Here is a 25,263-nt window from a genome sequence, read left to right as displayed (position 1 = left end):
GATCAGTTCCAGAATATATAGAAGGGGTCCCGTAGCAGACAGGTCTACAGGAAGTGGTACTTTGCACTCCAGCTCCGAAGATCCAGCTTGGCTCGGAGGAGGAACAATAGTGGATGTAATAGTCTTAGAGGGCTCCAAAACCTGTTGGGTTGGAGCCGAGAACAATTTTGCCAACGCCGGCAACTTCAATAGTCTACGCACCACCCTCTCCATGTCATCATCAGACAGGCTCCTAGAAGACCCAAAGGATAGGGTTGGTGAACAAGATCTCTCTAAGATAGGAGATCTCAAAGTAGGGGAGACCGGCAAAGGTTCAATGGACCAGCTGCCAGTCACAGTTTCTTTCGGCTCCGAAGATCTTGGAGCCGATGAACTTGGTTTATCAATGACGATTATCTCCGTCGGTTCCAAAGGCAGTGGAGCTGAGGAAGTCTATGCTTGAGAAATTTTTGACAATTCAGGCAATTTTTCAGGAGGCTCAGACTGAGCCGAATAGACAGGAGATTGCCTTTTAGTTGGTATGTCCTTTGCAAATGAAGAAGACTTACTGGAGAAAGACGAGGAAGAACTCTGTAGAGTTTCCTCAAAAGTTGGTTTCAAGAGTCCTTGACCACAAGTTTATTTTTCCTCTCCTGTAGGACACGAGCACTAAAGGAGTGGCAGAATGTGCAGGTTTCCTGTAGATGGATTGCTCCTAAACAGTAAACGCAAACACTATGTCCATCCGTAATGGACATTTTTGGGAGCACTTTTGGCATTTCTTAAAGCCCAAAGGTTTATGTTCCTTCTCACTAGTTACCTTGGACATGGTAGGGATGAAGAAATGCTAAAACAACTATAAAACTATATAGAAATCACACACAAAAACATGTCTAAATATGAAAAATTATTAACACACAGCACTTCTAGTAAAGCTAAAAGGAAATAACTTGGTATTTAAATAAACAAGCACTAGGTCCTCTAATTTAAACAGACCTAATAGCTGTCAGAAAGACACACACACACAGAAAGTACAGTCGTGTACACTTACCATAAATGTAGATGTTCAAGTGTATTCACTGTTGCAGTCATCACACTTTGGTTATCTGCCTACAGGTAGCCCTCAGTCGGCCCGAATACCAGAGTCTTGGGACTTCTGCGTCGGATGCTGTCACCTCTTCCATGATGTCAGGTCGTCAGGGATATAAAACATGCAGCCAATGCCATTACATCAGTTTTACTTGCCCCAGATGTCAGGAGCCCACAAAATAGGAAGCTATTACATGGTGTGGAACACCTCCAGTGAAAAGTAAATACCCCTGCCATAAAAGGTGGCCATAAAGAGGATAGGTAGAAAGGAAAGAGAAAGCCAGAGAGCTGGTGGGAGGGAAACCAGGACTGCAACAGTGAATACACTCGAACATCTACATTTATGGTAAGTGTACACAACTGTACTATGTTCTTCGTGTTTCACTGTTGCAGTCATCACACTTGGGTTGATTCCCAAAGTTGAGGAAGGGTGGAGGCAGTCAAGGAGTGTTAGGGCTGGCTAGCAGGCCTTGTAAGACTGCTGTAGCAAATCCAGCTCTAGATTAAGAAAAAAAAAGTTAAGTGGTAATGCTTGGTGAAGGTGTGTGCAGAACTCCAGGTTGCAGCTTCCAAGATGTCCCTGGTAGGGACTCCCCTGAGAAATGCTGTAAAGGTTGAAGTAGCTCTAGTGGAATTAATTCTGATCCCCTGAGGGGTATGTTTTCCATGGTGCTTGTAGCAGAAATGGATGCAGTGTGCTATCCATTTGGAAATGGTTTGCTTCAAAATGGCATTGCCCTCTGCCCCTGTAATCAAAGCTGACTAGCAGCTGGTCAGATTTTCTGAAAGGCTTAGTCCTGTCAAGGTAGAAAGTACAGTTTTGTACCTACCATAAATGTAGATGTCCGAGAGGTATGCATCTGCAGTCCTAACAAATGGGTTGTCCTGGCCTCAGGCAGCCCTTTGGTCGGCCGGATTCCAAAGTCTGGGTCTGGCCTCGGCTGATGTCGCACTTCACCCGACGTCATAGCTGCAGTTCAGCGGGTATAAAGGCATCAGCCGACGCCATTTTCCTCAGTGTTTCTTGCCCCAGATGCCAGGTGCCCTCTAGGAAGGCTAAATTTGGATAAATGCAAATGTTTCCAAACAATAGAGCAAATAGAAATAAACATGTATATACATATATACAAACAAATACACCATAATAGATTCCCCCAGCTAGCTACAAGATGGGCAATTACCCTAGGAGTACCACAGAGGGGAAGGAGGGTGGGTAATCCTGACTGCAGATGCATACCTCTCGGACATCTACATTTATGGTAGGTACAAAACTGTACTATGTCCTTCACGGATGCATCTGCAGTCCTAACAAATGGGTAGAATACCATAGCCAAACTGGGGGAGGAGGCACTAAGGAGCCACTAAGAGTTTATGGTGTAGTTAAGATCCCTTGCAAAACAGCAGTGGCAAAACCTGCTCGGGATCTGGAGTATAAAGGAAGATTATAATGCTTGGCAAATGTATGCACGGAGCTCCAAGTAGCAGCCTCTAAAATGTCTTTGGTAGCCACTCCTCGTAAGAAAGCTGTAGTAGTGGCTGTAGCCCTTGTGGAGTGAGGTCTGATGTTTTCTGGAGTTGCCTTTCCATGAAAAGAGTAACAAAATCTAATGCAATTTCCTATCCATTTTGAGATTGTCTGTTTTGAAATTGCTTTTCCTTCCATTCCTGTTGCATATGCTACCAGAAGCTGGTCAGTTTTTCTATTGTTCTTGGTTCTGTCCAGGTAGTAGCGCAATTGTCTGTGTACATCCAAGGTATGCAGCAATCTTTCCCCCCTGTTCTGCAGGTTGGGGAAGAATGTTGGTAGGTGAATTGCTTGGTTTAATGATACCCTGGAGACCACCTTTGGCATAAAGGTAGGATTAGTTCTCATGGACACTCTATCCTGATGGAAGATAAGGAAGGGTTGTACTGCCATTAATGCCTGTAATTCAGAAACCCTTCTAGCTGAAGTGATTGCAAGCAGGAATGCAGTTTTCCAAGATAAGTACTGTAATTCTGCTGTTGCTGCTGGTTCAAAAGGGGGAAGTGTCAACTTTTCTAACACAAAGTTCAAGTCCCATGTAGGCAATGGTGGTTTCCTTGGTGGCTTTACATTTTAATTCCTCTGAGAAACTGCCTGAGTAGAGGTTGAGAAAAGACTGGAGGATCCATGTTGTATTCTGCTGAAATTGCTGATGCATGAATCTTAATGGAGGAGTAAGACAGACCATTGTGGAAAAGCTCTGCTAAGTATTCCAGGATGTTAGCTATGTTTGCCAATGATGCATCTACTCCTTTTGTTGCACTCCAAATGAGATATCTTTTCCATTTTGCTGAATAAGTTTTCCTTGTTGAGGGTCTGCGAGCCTCCAAGACAATGTCTTTAACCCTTTGAGATAAATCTGGGTTATTTTGCCTTATATAATGTTCCAAGCAGCTAGTTGCAGTGTTTTCAAGTTTGGATGCAGGATTTTGAAGTTGTTCTGTGTTAGCAGTAGAGGTAGTAGGGGTAGAGGCCATGCGTGTTCCCGGGACATACTCCTCAGTAGTGGGTACCAATGTTGTCTCGGCCAGTCTGGAGCTATCAAGATGATCCTCGGGTGATCTTCTTTGATCTTCAGTAGCACTTTGTGCATCAAATGAAGAGGTGGGAATGCATATGCTGTCAGGTTTTCCCAACTGAAGGATAGGGAGTCCACCTTCCAAGCAAGTGGGAATGCAGAATTTCTTCAATTGGTGGTTGTGTGGGGACGCAAACAGGTCTATTTCTGGCAGTCCCCATTTCCTTGTGATAGTTTTGAAGATGTCTGGATGCAGCATCCATTCGTGGGCATCCGTGGTGGTTCTGCTTAAGATGTCTGCTAGTATATTTTCTTTTCCTGGCACAAATATGGCCTGGAGCTGAATGTTGAAGCTCAGGGCCACATTCCAGAGGTCCATTGCCATCCGGCATAGAGGATATGAATGTGTGCCTCCCTGCTTGTTGATATACCACATAACTGTGGTGTTGTCCGTCCTTATCAGCAAATGACCCTGTTGAAGAAGTGGTCTGAATGTCTGAATTGCCTGTTTTACTGCCAGCATCTCTTTTTGATTTATGTGTAGGGTCATCTGGTCTTGAGTCCATAAGCCTTGTATGCACTTGTCCACCATGTGTGCCCCCCAACCGAGGTCTGAGGCGTCCGTGGTGATAGTCTGGTTTGGGTGAGGCCTGTGGAAGGGCAGTCCTTTGTTCAATTGACAGGCCTGGGCCCACCACTGGAATTCTTGCTTCAGGCATGGAATTATTGGAATTTGGGTTTCTAGGCTGTGCTTGTGCTGAGACCATAAATTCCTCAGGTACCATTGCAACTTCCTCATATGTAGTCTGGCATGTGGAATTAATATTATGCAGGATGCCATGTAACCCAGGGCTTGCAGGATTTTCCTTGCTGTAAGCTGGTTCTGCGTTGTTAATGCCATGAAATAGAGTGGTAGCTGCTTCTGTTTTTCTGCTGTAAGGAATGCCATCTGGATTGATGTGTCCAGTTCTGCACCCAAGAAGGTTATCCTTTGGGATGGTATCAGCCTTGACTTTTTTGTGTTGACTGTGTATCCCAGGGCTTGTAGCAGGTGAATAACCTTTTTCAAATCTTTTGTTAATTTGTCTTTGCTGTCCGCTTGTAACAGGCAGTCGTCCAGGTATGGATAAATTTGAATTCCCTGAAGCCTGTAATGAGCAATTACTGATGCCAGGCATTTCGTGAATACTCTGGGCGCAGTAGATAAGCCAAAAGGCAATGCTGAGAATTGATAATGCTCTGATCCTGCAAGAAATCTGAGGTATCTTCTGCAATTTGGTCGTATGGGGACGTGCAGGTATGCCTCCTTGAGATCCAGAGTCACCAGCCAAGACTCCTTGCCCAGCATGGGAAGAAGTTGCTGTAGGGTCAGCATTTTGAATTTTGGAACAATGAGATATGTGTTTAGAGCGGACAGGTCGAGGATAGGTCTCCATTGGTTTTCATTTCTTGGTACCAGGAAAAGCCTTGAATAAAATCCTTGTCCTTGTTCCATAGCCGGTACCTTTTCTATAGCTCTCATGCTTAGTAAGTGGTCTATTTGCTGTAGAGCGTTTGTCCTTTGGTTTGGAGGTAGGTTTGGCATTCCTCTCTTTCTTGGTAGAGTATGGAAGTGAAACCTGTAGCCTTTGTCTATTGTCTGTAAAATCCATTTGTCTCCTGTAATGTAATGCCAGTTTACTGAAAATAAGGCTAGCTTTCCGCCTAAGGGTGCTTCCAGTTGTTCCCTGGTAGGCGGTATCAGAGCCAAGTCACTGTGACTGTCCTGTGGAAGTGGTAATAGCTGGATCTGTGGCAGTACTTCTCTGGTTGTTAGGCTGCCACTGACGTCCCCTGTAGGCACCTCTGGATTGACCTCTGCCTCTTGGGTGCCTATTTCTGCCTCTCTGTGCTCTGGAGGTGTCTGGAAAGGACCAATTCTTCGAAGGCCAATTTCTACTAAATCTCGGAGGCTGGACCTGTAAGAAATCCTTGACTGTTTGGACAGATTTTGCTTTTTCTTCCACCTTCTTTAACACTTGCTGTGCAGGGGAGCCAAACAAACTGTGTTTCTCCATGGGAGCATCTAGGAGCTTTGACTTTACATGGTCTGGTAAGGATTGCTCTTTTAACCATGCATGCCTTCTGATCACTGTACCAGTCATAGCTGATCTAAAGGAAGCCTCCAGTGCATCATAGCCGCATTTTAAGGAATGATTACTGACCTGCTGAGTGTTATGTACCAAATCCTGAAGGGACTTACGGTCTATAGGTTCAGGAGAGGACAGTTTTTTAGTGAGCTGATCTAACAAAAATTCCTGATACTGAATCAAGTGGAATTGACAGTTTAAGGCCCTAGCCGAAAGAGTAGCAGAAGTATAAACTTTTTTACCCCATCTCTCTAATGCTCTAGATTCTCTTTCAGAGGGGAGGGGGTTTTTGGCAGAGGCGGCTGCTACAGCTTTGGGGCCCTGTGAAATAGTTTCTGGATCTGCAAAAGGAGCCTTATACAAGTGATAGTGAGTGTCCGGAACCCTGTAGTATCTGTCGGGCTTAGCAGGGGCCGGGGGAAGAGAGTCAGGGGCAGTACAAGCATCATTAAATGCATCACCCACAACTGTTAGTACTGGAGGAATGGCTAAAGGCCTATGCTGTGGTAAATGCAAAAAGGTCCTTAGCCTTTTCCTTGAATCTGAAAAATCCTGGCCCTGCCATTGAAAATGCTCTCTCATAGCATGCAAGGTTTCCCCAAAAGAAAATTCCTCAGGAGGAGAGGCAGAAGGAATGGAGTCTTCTGCGTCAGCGTCCTCATATGGAGAATAAGGTTCTTCTGGAGGATTTGAGTTTTCTGAATCATCCGAGGAATAATCTGTTGAAACTGGCTCAGGGGGCTCTGCTCTAGGCCTCTTCTCTGGAGGGGGATGAGAGGCCCTGTCAGGGTGAGGTTGGGATCCCCTGATCAAAGAAATGAGATCCTCTGCCAGGCTGAGCATTTGGGAACTAGAGGTAGGCCTGTGCGAGGGGGATTTAGCAGGCAAGGCCTTAGAAGATTTAGATGCTTTAGCCCTAGAAAAAGCCTTGATAGACATAGATGCAGGGGGCCTAGCAGCTCCACGTGCAGGAGTAGATATGTCTAAAGGAATAGTATCTGATAAATCCTGAGAACCTGCAACAGCAGGTAGAATTTCAGTAGCAGTTTCAGCCATGCTGGGTGAGGCCTCGGTTGTAGGAGGCCTGCTTTCGGCTGAAGGAAGAACCGAGGACTCGGTTTCAGCCGAAACCGAGACACTTGTGGTTGGCTTAACCGCGGTTTCGGCCGAAACCGCGGACCGCGAGTGTCGGTCCTTATCCTTACGCTTTTTAGCTAATTGTGAAGTCGGAGTGTCCAACGGCATGTTGTAAGCAAAAGCAGGGCCGAAAAACTCCTCTGCAAACTCCGACCGACGTCTAAGTGTCCATCGGTTGAAGGAAGCACAGGCTAGACAAGCTGCTACGTCGTGGTCTGGGCCTAAGCAAGGAAGGCAGTAAGAGTGGAAATCCTTTTGAGGTATTTGTTTCCCACAAGTTAAACAGTTATTTACTTTTTCTGACATCGGCTGAGGCAAGAAAGAGTCCCCAACGGGGTACTTAGCTTTTTAGAAGTCTTCGGTAGTAGTAATCTCTGGTTCTGACCGACCGGCACTTGCGAACAGCTTCTGCTTCGGGCACCGCGTGGCAAGAAAGACTGAGGAAAATGCCGTCGGCTGATGCCTTTATACCCAATTGACAGCAGCTATGACATTGGGTGAAGTGCGACATCAGCCGAGGCCAGACCCAGACTTTGGAATCCGGCCGACCGAAGGGCTGCCTGAGGCAGGACAACCCATATGTTAGGACTGCAGATGCATCCTTGAAGGACATCATCAGTAGTAACAACTTGATATGTAACCTCCAGGCAGACATGTAAGCATACTTTCATCTCCTAATCCGCTGGATCTCCAACACAAGCATCCTTCTCAACTCCACCAAAACCAAAACAACACATTTTGGCACCAAACAAACTTAAGAAAAAAAAAATACTTGCATATGATTGACAACAATACCACTTCAGTAGAAAACACTACCTCTTCTAAATATCTTGGCATTTGGCTGAACACCCCTTAACATCTCCCTCCATTTTAACTATGGAATGAAAAATATTAACTTTCTCCTATTTTGGGCCAATAAAATCTCCTCCTTTCTTGCTGAAGTCTCCAGAACAGCCATTGGCAAAAGCATTCTACTCTCGCAACATAGTTCAGCCTTCCCCTCATAGCCTTAGTATCAAAAACAAGCTCAACACACATTCAAACAATAACCAATGACATCTCTAAATGTATTGCCTAATCCCCTAAAAATGAACATTACTGTAAAACAATGAGGAAAAAAGCAAAATATCTCTCTGTTCAACAAAGGGTAGACATTTTCCTAGGTTCTCCACTATTCAAACTCTAGGTCAGCTAGACCTTCTCTCAGCTATCAGAAACATTTCAACCTTACTCAGTCTCAGAAACCACACCACTCTGCCTCCACACTTCAAACCTCCCAAAAACTTAAGTCCATTGTATGAATGAATCACTGTTTCTCTATATCAGGTCCAAAACTCTGGGAAAGTAATTTCCCCCATAAAAAAAGACATCTCATCATACCCAAAATCTAGGACTTAACTAAAGGCCCACCTCTTCTTATCAGCCAAATGTCATTGCTTCTTATCTAACCAGAGCTACATTACTCTTTCTCCTCCTAGTAACTTACTGATCCTCATATCTGTGCCAATCTACACTTCAAACTCACATAATCTTTTGCTTAACATAACTTCTGCTTCCAACTACTCACAAACTTCATCGAACATCCTTATCGCCACTCAACTATCCTAACGTTCCTACATAGACTACATAGCGATAATTATCACACTGACATCTCACTTTCTACTTGAGATTTTGTCTTGAATTATTGTATATAAAAAAATTGTATATACTCTTTACATTTGTGTTAGCAGATAATGGTATTTTATAGATGTGCACATTCACTATAGTACTGTAACTTCTCACTACATTGTAATCTTGACTTTCCTTCTATTCCTGCACTGTGACTGAAACTGGTCAGTTGTTATGAGTGTTATATTTTGCAAAAAATAAACTGCAGTGAACTGAAAAAAAAACACCTTAATCAAAAAAGTAAAAACAACAGCACAGCTGGGATGAAGTTGTCACACCAGTACGCAAAAAGCAAAACCAGAAAAACTGAGTGACAACAAACAAATAACAAATCAGAGACTGATTCCAATTATGACATCATAACAAGCTATCCAATCAGCTGTAGAAACTCTAACTGCAAATTAGACAGTACACTATCTACCAATGTATAATGTGTATGCGTTTATATATATATATATATATATATATATATATATATATATATATATATATATTTATATTGCTTATCTACTCATCACCAATAAATTATAGTTTATTCTTTAGATTTTAAATAGTGAGTGTTAATCTGTGTATTTTTAAAGTCTGATGAAGTGTTGAGGTCAACGCAAAAGCACTAAAGTATAACAAAAGTTTTTTTGGTTTATTTTACATATCTGTGTTTGTTGTCACTCAGTTTTTATTTTGGTATAACACCTTAATGATGTCCAAAGGAAAACTCTAAAGACACCACAGCAGCTACGAAAGGGAATAAGTGTACTGCTTGATAACTCTGCAATTGCAAATGTTGTAAGTCATAGAAATAAGGCAAATGAACAAATGGCACATGATTTGATCATGTTTTCAAAACTTGCATAGATCCTCCAATACAAACACAGGCACCTGATACAGTGAGTTATCTCAAAGCTTTTATGTCTTTTACCTTAAAAATAGTTTAAAATATTCTAATTCAGCTGCTAAAAACAAATATCCTCACTGGGATATTAGTTCCTACAAACAGCTGCATGTGCAATCAGTAAGCCTATGGATGTTAAAATATGTGATACAATGCAGAAAGGGATTCAAGAACAAGTGTAATCCAACAGCATTGCTGTGGGTCCACTATGGAGAAGGGAGTTCATTAACAGTTATGGACTTATCTCACTAAAAACATAACTGTGTCTGATATGTAGCAATAATTCCAACCATCACATGAAGTGAATAGTGTATTAGCTGCTGCTATTTCCATACATGCAAGGAGTAACTACAGTAAAGGGTAACTGACAGGAGCTTTATTCCTCAGCCTTTGACACCAACAGATTGTTTAACTACAGAGACAGAGTGTAGCTCAATCAAAAACTAACTCTCTGCATCACCCATGCAATAAATGGAATCTTGAACTTTACTCCTACGAATGTATAACGGATCAAGAGTTCCTCATCCTACCAAACAGCTACTAGGATTTTTCTACAAGCTGAAATTTTCCTAATCACTGATGCTGAGATAAATCTATCCATAAGACTTACCATGGTTATTGTCTGGTTCTTTAATCTGACCAAAACCTCCGATTACTACTTTGGCTACCTCAGAATGGCATAAAATAGTACTGTCTGTTTAGCAGTTAGAGGTCCTCACAGGGCACATCACTGTCCATGTTTTTGCAAGCTTTGTCTGGTTGGAGCTTGAAAGTTGATTAAAAACTTTATAACTAATATTTATCTACATGCTCCTTTATAAGGCTGCTTGTCCATCCCTAACTACTATTGTGAAGTGTCATATACTCAAGTGCTCCTGAACTCTTCCAGTATTCACTTTCTGGAAGTAAAATTCTACAATATTCACAGAGATGCTGTTTTTAGTACTGCAATTTTGTCCACATAAAATTCTTCACAAACTACCCTCTACTTTCAGCAATATATTGGACATTCATGGAAGCACTTCAGGATTAGGTGGTGGAAAACACGGATAAAGCTCTGTAGTAACAAATTATATTACTTACCTCTCTTTAATCCAGTTTACTTATTTTATGTCAATCAGCATATCCCCTCAAAAGACACCACATGCACTGCCCTCATGACTTTCATTATTCTAGCTTTTCTCAACACCTGGAACCTTACCCACCTCAATTTACTTGTAACATACTTTTTTTACCTCACGCTCCTGAGTTTGTTAACATCTCTATTACTATTTCTTCTCCACTTTTTAAGGGATAAAACATAATTAATCAGCAACTGTTTTTTTTTACTCATCTCATGATGTAAGGCAGCTTGTAGTAAGACAGCTTGTATATTTATGCACAAATAAACACTGTCAACTGGTCCAAAATTATGGAACTTCATATGTAGTGAACTCTGTTTTTCTAATACTTGCTATATGTAAATGTCCTTGCTTTTTCTGTCCCTAACACTGCTGTTTGTAACCTTCTCCAATGATTTGAATTGCATGAAATATATAGTAGTCTTAATGTTATTATTATGAGACTGCAAATCTTGCAACAGAGCAAAACTTTTGTCTCACATCTGTACTTCACACACTTTTTATAAGGTTAGAATACTACTGAAGCTTTTCTACCTTGGTATCCCCTGGAAACTGGCTTTGCCCAGTAGCACATTCCTAATCAACAAATGAAAACAAACTATCAAGCAAACATCATAGGTGTGCCTAGTCAGAACGTGTTATTCTTGAGGAGTATGGAGGCATTCTTTCTGTGAATGTTAGCTAAAACAGCAAAATCCTCTGCCTCATTTCTTCAACAGGTGCTGCAGTATTGTTTTAGCCGGACACTTAAGAACACTCTAACTGGTTTGTCTCTATCCAATGCTTTTCTTGACTCCAAAAGCTACATATAAGACACAACAAATGTACACATTGTTATTGTTTTTCTACTCACCCTATTTCCCCCCCTCTAGTTATATCTCCAGCCTCGACTCTCTATCCCAATGGTCCTCTCAAAATAACTTCATCCTGTAGCTTTGCCCATCTAAATGCATTTTGCAACATGTGACATTCTTCTGCTTAACTCAGCTACGCAGATGGACTATTCACTATAACAACATTATCAGGAACTATACACTTCTGAATATAATTCCTTCTAATATCACAAAATACTCTATATCAACACAGATACAACATAATGCCATCAGCAGTCACTGTCCTGTTCTTTCAGTTTTGATCACCTCATGCCATTATTACATGCAGATATTTCTCTATACCAATGATATCCTATTATATCAGTGCTTTAATGTCATCAACTGGGACCACCTTTTTTTGTATAATAAAAACCACTCTGCCTCTCAACTATTTGTCCACAAAATGTCTCTCCATACAGGACACTTGCACATCTCGATAAGTACAGATTCCATAGGAACCCCTGCCTTTTGCTTACCTGTGAAATAAAACAGTTAAAAAAACATGAGGACGAACTTTGAGGCCAGTAGGAAGTTGCTACCCATAACAACATCTTTACACAATTCCAAAATCCCAACAGGAAAGTTAGACTGACAGTAAAATCATTTAAAGCAACCTTTCTCAGAAACAGGCAAAAACTACTAACTTACAATTCAAAGATTTTTGGAAAGTAATTAAAAATATCCTTAATGAAATTAAATTCATGACCTCATATGCACTTCCTAACATTGCTACTGAAACCTTAAAGGACTGTTTCAATCACATTCCCATTCTCCACCACAACTAACAGCATCTAACTTTGATCCACCCACATTCCTCCAACACATGTATTATTCTGTCTCCTGTTAGAAACAAGTCCTGTCTGAGCACTTCCTTCAACTCTGAACAAAGTTCATTGCAAGCAGTACACAAACCGCTCTTATCTATTACCACCAAAAGTCACAACATCCTGAATACCCATCACCCTAAACTAACAAGACTTCTACCTATATTTTCCTTCCTCTTGCATTTAGTTTTACCCTTTGATTCCCAACCAGATTTGTCCTCCTTAGATGGAAAAATGCTGCCATTACACCAATATGTAAGGTTTCCTGGAAAATATAGTCCCATAACCACCAACTTCCTCTAGCTAAAGTTTTGGAAAAACAGTCTACAGAAAAATACTTTACCTGTTATATTGCTTTCATATACTCAACAACAGCAAACATGAGTTTAGACCAACACCCAGTATGAGCTATCAATGCAGTCCTGGAAAGGGACAGTGTGGCTGTCAAGACAGCCCAGAGTCCCTCTGTGATATGTAGATTCCAATTGAAAGATACATACATGTAAATTTTCACTACAGCAAAAATACCTTTTCATAATGAAGCGAATCCAGTGATTTTGCTCTAGAATCTTCATTAAGGTTTTGGCATCATACTCTGCAGGTCTGCAAAAAGTTACTCCCTCTGGCAAGCCATGCACCTGGAAAGAGTCTGGCTCCATCAACAGCTTGTCATAAGGCACTGGCACAGGTATGCTGTTCCCCGCTGCTTCATCTGCAACACAGAATTCAGAACAGAAAAAAACACTCAGGGTCTTCTGCAAAGTCTAGTTATTTGGGAAGGTTCACAATCAGTCAAGGAGAGGAAATGCAGGCACACATGGAGGTACTCTCAGTTAGACAATAAACTATGGGAATGACCACCTTCTCACAATGAGAAAGTACAGTTTTGTACCTACCATAAATGTAGATGTTCGAGTGTAGACACTGCTGCAGTCATTACACTTGTGTTATCCTGCTGTCAGGCGGTTCCCCAGTTGGCCTGAGTTCCAAAGTCTTGGTCCGGCGTCAGTTGCTGTCGCTTCTTCCCTGATGTCAATGCGCCAGGGGGATACAAGATGCAGCCGACGCCATTTTCTTCAGTTTTTCTTGCCCCAAATGTCAGGTGCCCCCAAATAGGTAGGCTATGCAAATTGCTAGTAAAATATATAACAGAAAAGCAAACAACCATTTTTAATTACCAGGAAATACTCCCTTTAGGAAATAAGGGTAGAAGAGCTAGGTACATACCAGAAAGTAAGAGGGGAAGGAGGGAGGGTAACCTGGACTGCAGCAGTGTCTACACTCGAACATCTACATTTATGGTAGGTACAAAACTGTATTACGTTCATCGTGTGACACTGCTGCAGTCATTACACTTGGGTGGAATCCCAAAGCTGAGGTAGGGAGGATGGATCTATAAGGCATTAGGGGTGGCTATAAGGCCCTGCAGCACAGCAGTGGCAAAGCCAGCTCTGGATTTGGAATATAAAGGCAAATGGTAATGTTTGGTGAAGGTATGGACAAAACTCCATGTTGCTGCTTCTAAAATATCCTTGGTAGGCACTCCTCTGAGGTAGGCAGTTGAAGTGGCTGTTGCCCTGGTGGAGTGAGGTCTAATGCTGCTAGGTACAGGTTTCCCATAGTGAGTGTAGCAAAAACGTATACAGTGAGCTATTCATTTTGAAATAGTCTGCTTTGAAATGGCTTTTCCCTGTGCTCCTGCAGCGTATGCTACCAATAATTGCTCAGATTTTCTGAAAGCTTTGGTTTTGTCCAAGTAGAAGCGTAACTGTCTGTGAATGTCCAAGGAATGTAGTAGTCTCTCCCCTTTGTTCTGTGGTTTTGGATAAAAAGTTGGCAAGTGAATAGTTTGGTTTAGAGCCACACTTGATACTACCTTTGGCATAAACGTAGGGTTAGTTCTTAAGGACACCCTGTCCTGGTGGAAGATGAGGAAAGGTTCCACTGCCATTAGTGTCTGTAATTCTGAAACTCTTCTTGCTGATGTTATTGCCAGTAGCAGAGCCGTCTTCCAAGAGATGTATTTTAAATCTGCTGTGTTAGCTGGCTCAAAAGGAGGTAAAGTTAATTTTTCCAAAACAAAGTTGAGGTCCCAAGTTGGTGTAGGTGCTCTACGGGGCAGTCTCATGTTTTTAGACCCTCTGAGGTACTGTTTGAGCAAAGGATTTGAAAAAAATTGGTGGATCCGTGTTGTAATGAGCAGAAATGGCTGAGGCATGAATCTTGATGGATGAGAAGGAGAGGCCCTTGTCCAGCATCTCAGTTAAGTATTGAAGTATCTGAGGAATGTTTGGTACAAGAGGGTCAAGGCTGTGTGCTTGGTTCCAGGCACAGAATCTCTTCCATTTATCTGAGTAGGCTTTCCTGGTGCTAGGCCTTCTGGTCTCCAGAATGACATCCATTACAGCTTTGGAGAGAGGCAATGCTTGCTTGGTTAAGGATTTTTCCATGCAGCTAGATTTAAGGTCTTTAGCTGGCTGTGAAGTATCTGATTGTTGTGTTGTGTCAACAGCTGTGGGATTTGAGGCAAAATCCAGGGCGGTTCTTGTGCTAAGTTCTTTAAGATTGGGTACCAGTGTTGGCGTGGCCAGTCTGGTGCAGTCAGGATTATCTTTGGCTCTTCCTGCCTGGCTTTTATGAGTACCTTTGGAAGGAGAGGTAAAGGAGGGAAAGCGTATACTTGTAGTTTTTTCCAGCTGAATGAGAGGGCATCCACTTTCCATGCTTGTGGATGGTAGCTCCTTGTGCAGAATTTCTGTAGTTGGCAGTTCATTGGGGTTGCAAACAGATCTATGTGTGGTTTCCCCCATTTTTGTGCTATCATTCTGAATATTTGTGGACTCAATTGCCATTCATGAGGATCCATGATGTTTCTGCTTAGGTCGTCTGCCAGTGTGTTTTTCTCTCCAGGCAGGAATTTTGCCTGCAGATGAACTTGGTAGTTTAAAGCTGTGTTCCACAAGTTCATGGCTTGTCTGCAGAGGGGGTAGGAGTGTGTGCCCCCTTGCTTGTTTATGTACCACATAACTGTGGTGTTGTCTGTCTTTAGTAGTAGTTGTCCTGGATGTAGCAGGTCCTTGAAAGATATAATTGCATTTTGTACAGCTAGCATCTCTTTTTGATTGATGTGGAGATGTCTTTGTTCTGCGGACCACTCGCCCTGAATACATTTTCCTGCCATGTGTGCTCCCCAGGCGTAATCCGATGCATCTGTTATCAGTGTCTGCCTGGCTGTGGGTTGAGTAAAAGGCTGTCCCTTGTTGAGGTGACAAGCTTGAGCCCACCATTGAAACTCCTGTTGTAGGCAAGGAATTAGTGGTATAACTGTTTCCAAATTTTGACAGTGTTGAGACCATACACTCTTTAGGTACCATTGTAGTTTCCTCATATGCAGTCTGGCATATGGAATTAGTAGTATGCAAATGCCATGTAGCCCAAGGCCTGCAGAATTTTTCTTGCAGGGAGTTGGGTCTTTGTTGCCATTAAATGAAAATACTGAGTCAGTTGTCCTTGCTTGTCTGGCGTGAGATAAGCCATCTGGGCCATTGTGTTTAAGCTGGCACCCAGGAATATTATCTGTTGTGAGGGCACTAGTTTTGATTTCTTTTCATTTACTGTGTACCCCAGGCAACTTAATAACTTTTTTATGTACGCCAGATGCTTTAGAAGAATGCCCTTGCTCTCTGCTTGGATTAGGCAGTCGTCCAGGTATGGGTAAATTTGAATTCCTTTTTGCCTGCAAAATGCAATTACTGGTGCCAGGCACTTTGTGAAGACCCTGGGCGCAGTAGATAACCCAAAGGGCAGTGCAGAGAATTGATAGTGCATTGAACCTGCTAGAAATCTGAGGTATCTTCTGCAGTTTTGTCTGATAGGGACATGCAGGTATGCCTCTTTGAGGTCCAAAGTCACGAGCCAAGCTTTCTTGCCCAGCATAGGAAGAAGCTGCTGTAGTGTCAACATTTTGAATTTCGGAATATCCAGGTAAGTGTTCAGAGAAGAAGGGTCCAGAATGGGTCTCCAGGCTTTGTCCTTTCTGGGAACCAGAAAGAGTCTTGAGTAAAATCCTTGTCCTTGCTCTTGTGGTGGTACCTTTTGAATAGCTCTCATATGTCCATGAGTGCTGTAATTTGTTTTTAAGCCTCTGCCCATTGATGTGGTGGCAGATTTGGCATTCCTTTTAACCTTGGAAGAGTGTGGAAGTGGAACCTGTAACCTTGAGATATGATGTTGAGAACCCATTTGTCTTTGGTGATGCAATGCCAATTGTGATAGAAAAGAGCCAGTTTTCCTCCTAAGGGGCTGCCAAGAGAGAGCTGTTTGGCAGCTGTAGTGGGAAGTCATTGAGACTGTTTTTATAAGGTTGAGGTCTGTCTTCCCCTTCTTTTTGGCCTGATGCACCCCATTGTCGAGGTATGTAAGGACCTTGCGTCTGACCTCTACCTCTTGGACGTCTATATCTGCCCCTTTGAGGTCTGTCTGTGACTGGAAAGGACCAATTATTTGTTGGCCAATTTCTGCTAAAACGAGGAGGTTGAACCTGTAAGAAATCTTTGACCGTTTGCATAGATTTTGCCTTATCTTCCATCTTTTTTAATACCTCCTCTGCCTTAACTCCAAACAACACAGCCCGTTGCAAAGGTGCATCCGGTAATTTGGCCTTAACATGATCTGGTAACGTGTGTTCTTTTAACCAAGCATGCCTTCTAATGACAGAGCCTGTAATTGCTGCTCTACAGGAGGCCTCTAAGGAATCAAAACCACATTGCAAAGTATGTTTTCCCACTTGTTCAGCTGCATGCAATAAATCCTGCATTTCTTTCAAATTAGGAGGATCTGAATCTGGAAGCATCTTTTGTTTCAACTGAGACATTAAAAATTGCTGATATTTTAGCATGTGAAACTGGCAATTTAAGGCTCTCATGGCTAAAGTTGCAGATGTATAAACTTTCTTGCCCCATCTTTCTAATGCTCTAGAATCTCTGTCAGAGGGGCTGGGTTTTTAGCTGATGAGGCCTTAATCCCTTTGGGTCCCTGAGAAATAGTTTCAGGGTCAGCAACAGGGCTTTTGTATAGAAATTTGTGAGAGTCAGGGACTCTGTAATATCTATCTGGCTTAACTGGGGCTGGTGGTAAGGAGTCAGGGTTTATGCTGGATTCAGTGTATACATCATCCACAATATCTAACACTGGCAGAATAGCAAGGGGTCTGTGTTGAGGCAATAAAAGGAAGTCTCTGAGCCTTTTCTTGGATTCTGAGTAATTCTGGCCTTCCCAGTGGAAATGCTCCCTCATGGTATGCAAGGTCTCCCCAAAGGAGTAGTCCTCAGGCGGAGAGGCTGATGGGATGGATTCCTCAGCATCAGAATCCTCATAAGGGGGTAAGGAATACCCTAGATCTGAAGATGTCAGAGGAAATGGATACCTGGTCTGAAGATTCATAGTCTGCTTCTTGTCTGGGCCTTTTATCTGGAGGGGGTTGGGACCCTCTGATCAGGGTGATTAGGTCTTCGGCCATTTTTAGCATTTGTTTCTTAGGCATGGAAGCCTGCCCTGGAGATTGCTGTGTCTGTTTCTTTGCTTTTATGGGAGGCTTAGACTTAACAGAGGGTTTAATTGTTAACTGGGTAGGTCTGAAAACACCCTCTGAAGCTGTGGAATGTTCAGCTACTTCGGGTCCCTCTGTAGGATTAAGCTCAGTAATTTGAATTGCAGGGGCATCTGAAGGCCCAGCCAGCTCCACGTGGGAGTCAGAGGCAGTCTGTGGTTCTACTGAAGCGATCGTCAGAGGCTGCGTAGGTGCCTCATTGAAAACCGGAGAATCGGCGACCGGCCAAGAAGAGGCCTCGTCGTCAGTCTTGGGCCTCTGATGCCTGTCCTTGTCCTTGCGCTTTTTATGAATTCCGGTCGTCGGAAGTTCTGACGGCATAGTATAATTAAATTTTCTGCCAAAATAATGTCGGGCAAAATCAAACAGACGTTTAATAGTGCGCTTGTTAAACCTAGCACAAAACCGACAACCAGTGACGTTGTGGTCAGGGCCTAGGCATGGGATATAGTAGGAGTGGAAATCCTTAGGAGGTATTTGCTTCCCACAAGAAATACAATTATTAACTTTTACTGACATCGGTCTGAGGCAAGAAAAAGTTTCCCCAATGGGGTACTTAGCTTTTTAGAAGACTTCGGTTCTGGATTCGGTATGAAAATCTCAGGAGTTGGCCGACCGGCACTTGCGAACTGATTCTGCTTCGGGCACCGCGCGGCAAGAAAGACTGAAGAAAATGGCGTCAGCTGCATCTTATATCCCCCTGGCACACTGACGTCAGGGAAGAAGTGACAGCAACCGAGGCCGGACCAAGACTTTGGAACTCAGGCCGACTGGGGAACTGCCTGACGGCAGGATAACCCAAGTGTAATGACTGCAGCAGTGTCACACGATGAACATCTGCTATCAGGAAAACAATAAATTCCCATTTGGGAACAAGAAATATTTGCTTACCTATGTCAAATAATATAATCCATCCAGTGGGTTAAACTTTCAACAAAGACTGACTACTACTTGGCATAAGCTCCATCAAACCGGTTTTATTTGTGTGTGTGTGTGTGTGTGTGTGTGTGTGTGTGTGTGTGTGTGTGTGTGTGTCTGTGCTGTTTATGTGCACATGCTATCATTTGGACTGCAGTATAGGTCTGCTACTGTAAAGTTTTTCACATGTTATACTATAAACAAAGTGGCTGATGGGTAAGCTTTACAGTGCCAGTGGCATGACTAGCGTGAATTATAAATACACGCACACACCGACAAGTAAAAACTGCCACTGGATTATAAGAAACAAAGATGCCAAAACCAATATGTAGCAGCACCAAGATTACTACCACATGATGCATGGTCATTTCAAAGACTCATCTCAGCTGTCTGAAGTGTAACAGAGTGAAGGCACATGTAAACTCCAGTAAAGCCCTTTTCATCAGTGGCAAAGGAAGTATCAGAATTACACTGCATTTCATTAAGGACAGGCGGAGACATTAAGGCTATAGAGTCTGCTTTACAAGTGCATTTAACAGTCTAACTCCGTTCCATTCCTACCTCTTCCTTACCTTATTTTCTAAATGTCCCATGCCTCTTGAATGCCTATATGCAGTCTCTCTATACCACCCAGTCTGGCAGTATATTATGTGCCCACAACCATCTTTGTGAAAAGTTGATTTTTGACATCCAGGGAATAGTTATTACCTACAATCTACTGCTTGTGCCCCATCTTTCAGGCTCTGTCTGTCCTGTTCACAACTACCTATCCACTTGTCACCGATACGGTCTTGTCTGTTGTCTTGTGCACCAGTATCATTCCCCCATCACTTCTGGTCTCAAGTGAGAAGAGCTCTAGGTCTTATAGCTTCCGGTTACATTCCCTTCCCTCCATCCTAGGGAACTTTCTGGTAGCTTTGCTCTGCTCCCTTCAGATGCCTGACGCTATTTTCCTTATATGGCATTTAGGACTGCACGTAGTACTCAAGATGTAGTCATATCGGGGGGGGGGGTCTGTACAGTGGATGCATTACCTCTTTACTTCTGGAATCTATCACCCTGAGAATGCACCCCAGCATTCTGTTTGCTACTGTCACTGCCTCATCTCCCTCTCCCTCTGTGCCATCAGTGGTCCAATCCATCTGTGATTAACACCCCAAAATCTTCTTCCTGCTCTGATTCTACCAGTTGCATTCCTCCCAGGTGATATTTCTCAACAGGTTTACTGTGGTCTACGTGTACTATACAGGGAAATTAATATCAGGTCGCCGATCATAACATGCTTATTATGCGTTTGAGACATGAATGCCAAGAATTTCACCTTAAAAGCAAAGCTTGAGGGGTGAATTTTGGCATCCATATCAAGAACACATAATACTGGGTTATGATCAATGAGACAATCATAATTCTTTGTAGTGCATGGAGCTTTATCAGTTCCATGTACTACTAGTTACAGGGGAAAAAATCACAAAGTGTTTTGTTGGCTTTCAAACCTGTAAAACACTTAACGGTTCCTGTCAGAAAGGTAGTGTAACACTGTACTTCATGTTTACACTTACCTTTCATACCTTTCAACTGTCCAGATTTTCACAGAACATCCAGATTATTGTTTCATACTATTAGCCGGTTCTTCATAAAAATCTGTGGTTTTCTGACAAACCACTGAAGACTGAAATCACTAAATAATGACATACATTGGGGTTTCAGAGATCGTATCCTTCAGAAAATACATGCCAACACAAATCCTGTTACTCAGCAATTTTCTAAGTTAATTAGAGGAACTTAAGGATACGTTACTGGTATTAACAGCAGGCTGAAACAAATATTTTGTTCTGCTGCTATTTTCTGGTCAGTACAGGCAGATTTTACTGCCAAGCACTAGACCTGACAAGTTTAGCAGGGGGTGCTTAACATTTGTTAAGATGGAGTCTCACAACACTCTGCTGATTAACTGGTATATCTTTTTCCAAATATTGGGGCATAATCACCATACTCTATGCACTAAATTAATTATGGAAGGGGAAAATCTGTATGAGGGATGTAAGGACTTTACTCAATGGTATGTGGCTGGTCTATATACAAATACTGCCAGTGTCTAAGCATTGGAACTGGCTGGTATGTGCACATAATAGGTTGATGAGTATCACTTGTCTCAGTGAAAATGTATTTGAAGTATCAGTTTATTAAAAACTCAGGATAAATTTTATGGGAAAACAAAATTTATATACATTTTCACTAGTTAGCCAACAGTAGTAACTCATTCTCTTTTTTCTTTTATTTTCTTCTTTTGAATTTGATAAAAAGTATAAAAGCTTGGCATTAATTTAGAAGACATTAAGTTAGGAGTTATAAAAATGTTGATTTGGCAAACAGATACAAGATGATTTTGTTATAACTGATTATTAAAGAGTTCAGTTTAAGCTAATTTATGGAACTAGATGCAGTTATGCATATGTTAATAAAGAATGCTGGAAGAAATTGCTCCAGAAGTAATAAAAATAATGCCACAAACCCCACTTTCTCAACAAAGGTCCCAAAGCCAACCCGACCATGTAAGCTAACACCTAAACCACCTCTCCATTCTCTTTTCCTCCAGCCAGCATCGCTCCTTTCCTCTTGCTTTACTCAACCTCTGCCTGGCCATTTTGTCCCCTCTTTTCCCTGGTTCTTGCCTTTTCTATAGTAATACTATGTTCTCTGCTGCTGTCTACCTGGCCATCTTAGTTAAAGTATGCATAATCAAGACCATCCCAGCTGTTGGGTAAGCAAAACCATACTAGCTAGTGCATTTCGTCCAGGATTCCTAGCTGCAGTCCTGCAGTGTCCAGCGACAGTGGGACAGTGCCAATCCATGCTTAAAGCACAGATGCTTCCCCACATAAACAGCTCACAGAACTGCTGAATAAAATCAACAAGCAAGCAAGTTGTTAATCAGTCAGCTGTTTGGTCCTACTAAGCTGCACATGGCTTATCTGTCTCTCCTCACTGTACCACTTCCTTTGTCAGGATAAAATGTGAACTGCGGAGTTAATTCCCTACTTTTAAATCAAGTCACATTAAGCAGGTGTCTAAGCTCCTTCTGGCTCTATCTCCCTGCTGTTGAGTTTCTCTCTCTCTACTTCACTGCCTGTCCATCTCCTACCTTGCTGACTAGCTCTACTGAATGTTACGAATGCCCCACTTTACCGTCTATGTGTAGCCCTGTGGCTTTCTGGCTTGACTTGTCATACCTGCGCCTCTGTGATCTCACCAGATGGTAGTTAACTTCCTAGGCATGATAATGCTCCTCGTGCCACTGTTCAGAGATGCACTTGCCCATCTCTACTTACTGCTGGTCTTTAGTTTTGCTTTCTTGCTCTCCTTTGCATTAATCTCTGCTGCTTTTCAGAGTTTCTTATTCAAAAATACTTGACTTACTCAAACATTTACTTATTCCTGAGGATTCAGATGCTAAACTACTTGGGAGTGGTGGCTTTAGAGTTTCCAAAGGTTCCTCAATAACAGTCATCCTGTTACCCTGCCAAAGTCTGGCCTATCATTATAAAGAGATATTGCTTCAGATGTAGCCAGGGAGAGCATGGTGGATTAAACCACAAAGAGAACAGCATTTGTATACCCACTAGTTCAAGAATCAGTCAGGTTAGCTCTGTGTTTACTGTGCTCTTTGTTAATATGCTAACAAACTACATCTGGGTGTAAGCAAGACATTTTTTATCCATGGTTTGTAGAGTTGAACAAGCTAGAACCCCTCCATTGGCTTGCTTACAAACAGCTGTTGGCTTGCTTACAAACAGCTGTGGAGTATCATTATAGAATGGCATTTGTTTCACTCATTCTTCAATTACCTGCTTTGTCCAGTTCAGGGTCATGGAGAGCCATGTTCTATCCCAGAGTAGGCACAAGGCAGGAAAGCAGTCCCAGATGTGATGCCAGCCTGTCACAAGATGGGCAAACACACACATTCACACATGGCATGCACACATATCGACAATCTGAAGGACCTATGATGTGCCCCTGGGATACACAGGAACACCTGAAGACCCACATGGACACAAGGAGGACCTGCAGAATCTGCACACAAGGTGAGAAATAAACAAAAAGTCAATCTGTAACATTAATGTCTCTGTAGGAGTATGGATGTACACTTTTCTTTAAGAAAACAGTCCCAAACTACAGAAGGCATTTATTTTGGGAGACAGGTTTACAAGGCAAAATAAATATAAAGTTCACATGGCATGTCTGAAGTTATGCAGACAGGCGTCAACTAGGTTCTTCAGACAGATAAAGAAAATGTGCATATTACATCATTTTGCAGATTTGTGTGTGTATTTACTTTACCTCTGTTGGTTTAGTTAAGGAATTATTTTACAGTGTCAATGACTTTCTCTTCTACAATTTAATATTTTAACAAATATGAAGGAAGTTTGAATATCTATGACAATTTTGACATTTACCTTAAAAGGAAACATCTGAAGCACAAGTCATATGACAGGAATCAGTATTTAAGTTACCTTTGGTTTAGTTTTACTTCAGTTTGATAAGAGACAAAAGTGACCAGTGAATTTTAATTAAAGGAATTGCATTCTTTTTTGGTTATTGTCTTTATTCAGTTTTTACTTTATACAATTTTTTTTCTGCTTTGGGAAGATTTCTGTGTGTATATTATCACAAATATGCACAACATAATAACTCTGGCAATAACTAATGCAGCTTGCACAACTGTCTCAGCAAGAATAAATGAAAAGTTAGCAAGATGCGGTATGAGCTCGGTCCATTCAGATGGGATTACACATGCTGGCTATGGGTCTCAGCCACACATTACAAATGAAAGTGAAGATAAGAAAGCTAGATGATGGATAGGCTATAATGTCTTACCATGAACACTGTACAAAAAGCAGTGATGATTCATACAAGAATGATGTATATCCTCACATAGAATTTGGAATATATCTTACAAAATGCATTAATTCATGCCATTAAAATGTGCTATTTTGATAAATGTCCAACATAAAGAACGGTTCTAAAGTTAGCAACAGCTGAAAAGAGAATGAGAAAACTAAACTCCTTGTGAGTGTACTCATATATCTTACAAGAAAGGCACCTTAAAAGGGAAACCCTTGCATTACTCCAATGACAATAAGCAATGAGTCATAAAACATTTCTTTACTAAGGTGAGGGGATCAAAATCGATAGACATATATCCATTTTTCTTTCAGATTCTGGGAGAAATGTCAGAATTCAAATGCCAGCAAATTAAAAGAACAAAAACTGCAAGGCTGTTGGTTCCAGAACATATTCTAAAAGTTTATCTTTCACAATTCATTCAGTAATGAGAGGCACTACAACAATGACTGGGTAAAGATCTTTCCAGACTGTAGCCCATCTTCAGCACAGCAGCAGCTGAACTATTCTGGAACTGCAGTTGTCACTTCTGCCATCTATCACTCCATCAAAGTCAATACAGTACACCATTTTTCTTTTTAGGTTAGCCTTAAGACAACTTTGAAATATGCATGCAATCAATAATGTGAACCCGATGCAGTCATGCACACAGAAGTTCACTAAAAGATCTGTTCCTGGGATGTCACTACAGTTTGCAGAGAAAAAAAATGGCAGTTACTTTTCTTGCCTGCAGCAATGATTAAAAAAAAAAAAAACAGAATGGCCATTTTCCTTTGAGTAAAATTAAAAATATACTAATGGCTAAATGTTGGTTCAACAGAGGAAGGAAAGAGATGGACAATACATGGTATATGGCACTTCCCATAAACCCCGGAAATGTGACAGGGCCACCTCTCTAGAACTGGTTATAACCTTTGGCAGGGATTAGTGGATTTGATGACACTGACAGTGGAAAGGACAAAACTGCTTCTGCAATGAAACAGTTAAACATTAGTGGAAATAGATGGGTAACGGAAATGTATGACTATATAAACTGGGAAATTAAGGGACAATTAAGCACTATAGTATTATAAGAATGCATTATGATGATGCACTGACACACACCAAGTGAAGTGAAGCATCAGCCTGTAGTGGGAATCAGTATACTGTCATAGTATGCACCATAGTATACACCATATTATACAATGACCCCCCCCATTAATATTCCAAAACGTGCATGCTGATTGGTCAGTGTGTCCATTGTAAATCCCACAATATACCAACGGAAAAAGGTCCGGTCACCCGGACTTTTTTCCCATTCGTATAAAGTGTCCAAAGCCTTTTTTTTTTTTTTTTAATAAAGAAAAAAAAAATGAGCAACAGAGACTTTCTTTTCTCCGTTGCTTCCGTTTCAAAGCACTGATGTACTGGGTATGCGCAGGAACGCAAGCCCCATACGCATGCACAGTACAAGGAAGCAGTATACCACCACATGCGGAAAAACAGTAATACGCCATTATACAAAGACATTATTTAAGAAAAGTAAGTTTTTTTTTTTCTTAAATAATGTCATTGTATCATAGCAATAACCGACTCCGTCGT

General features: G+C 41.8%; 1 protein-coding gene across 1 annotated transcript in view; it reads right to left on the bottom strand.

Annotated features, from left to right (window-relative positions):
• GTF2IRD1 (GTF2I repeat domain containing 1) overlaps window positions 1–25,263 on the bottom strand; it is a gene marked incomplete in the record, with an annotated part of 795,304 nt that overhangs the window by 532,276 nt on the left and 237,765 nt on the right. The window contains 1 exon segment of the mRNA XM_044054146.1: window positions 12,783–12,966. Coding sequence (XP_043910081.1) covers window positions 12,783–12,966 — 184 coding nt within the window.

Source organism: Protopterus annectens, chromosome 13.part0 (genome assembly GCF_019279795.1).
Source record: "Protopterus annectens isolate FY-2018-M chromosome 13.part0, PAN1.0, whole genome shotgun sequence".
NCBI classification, from domain to species: Eukaryota; Metazoa; Chordata; order Ceratodontiformes; family Protopteridae; genus Protopterus; species Protopterus annectens.
Note: the sequence above shows the minus strand (reverse complement) of the source record. Positions and strands in the feature narration are given on the sequence as shown.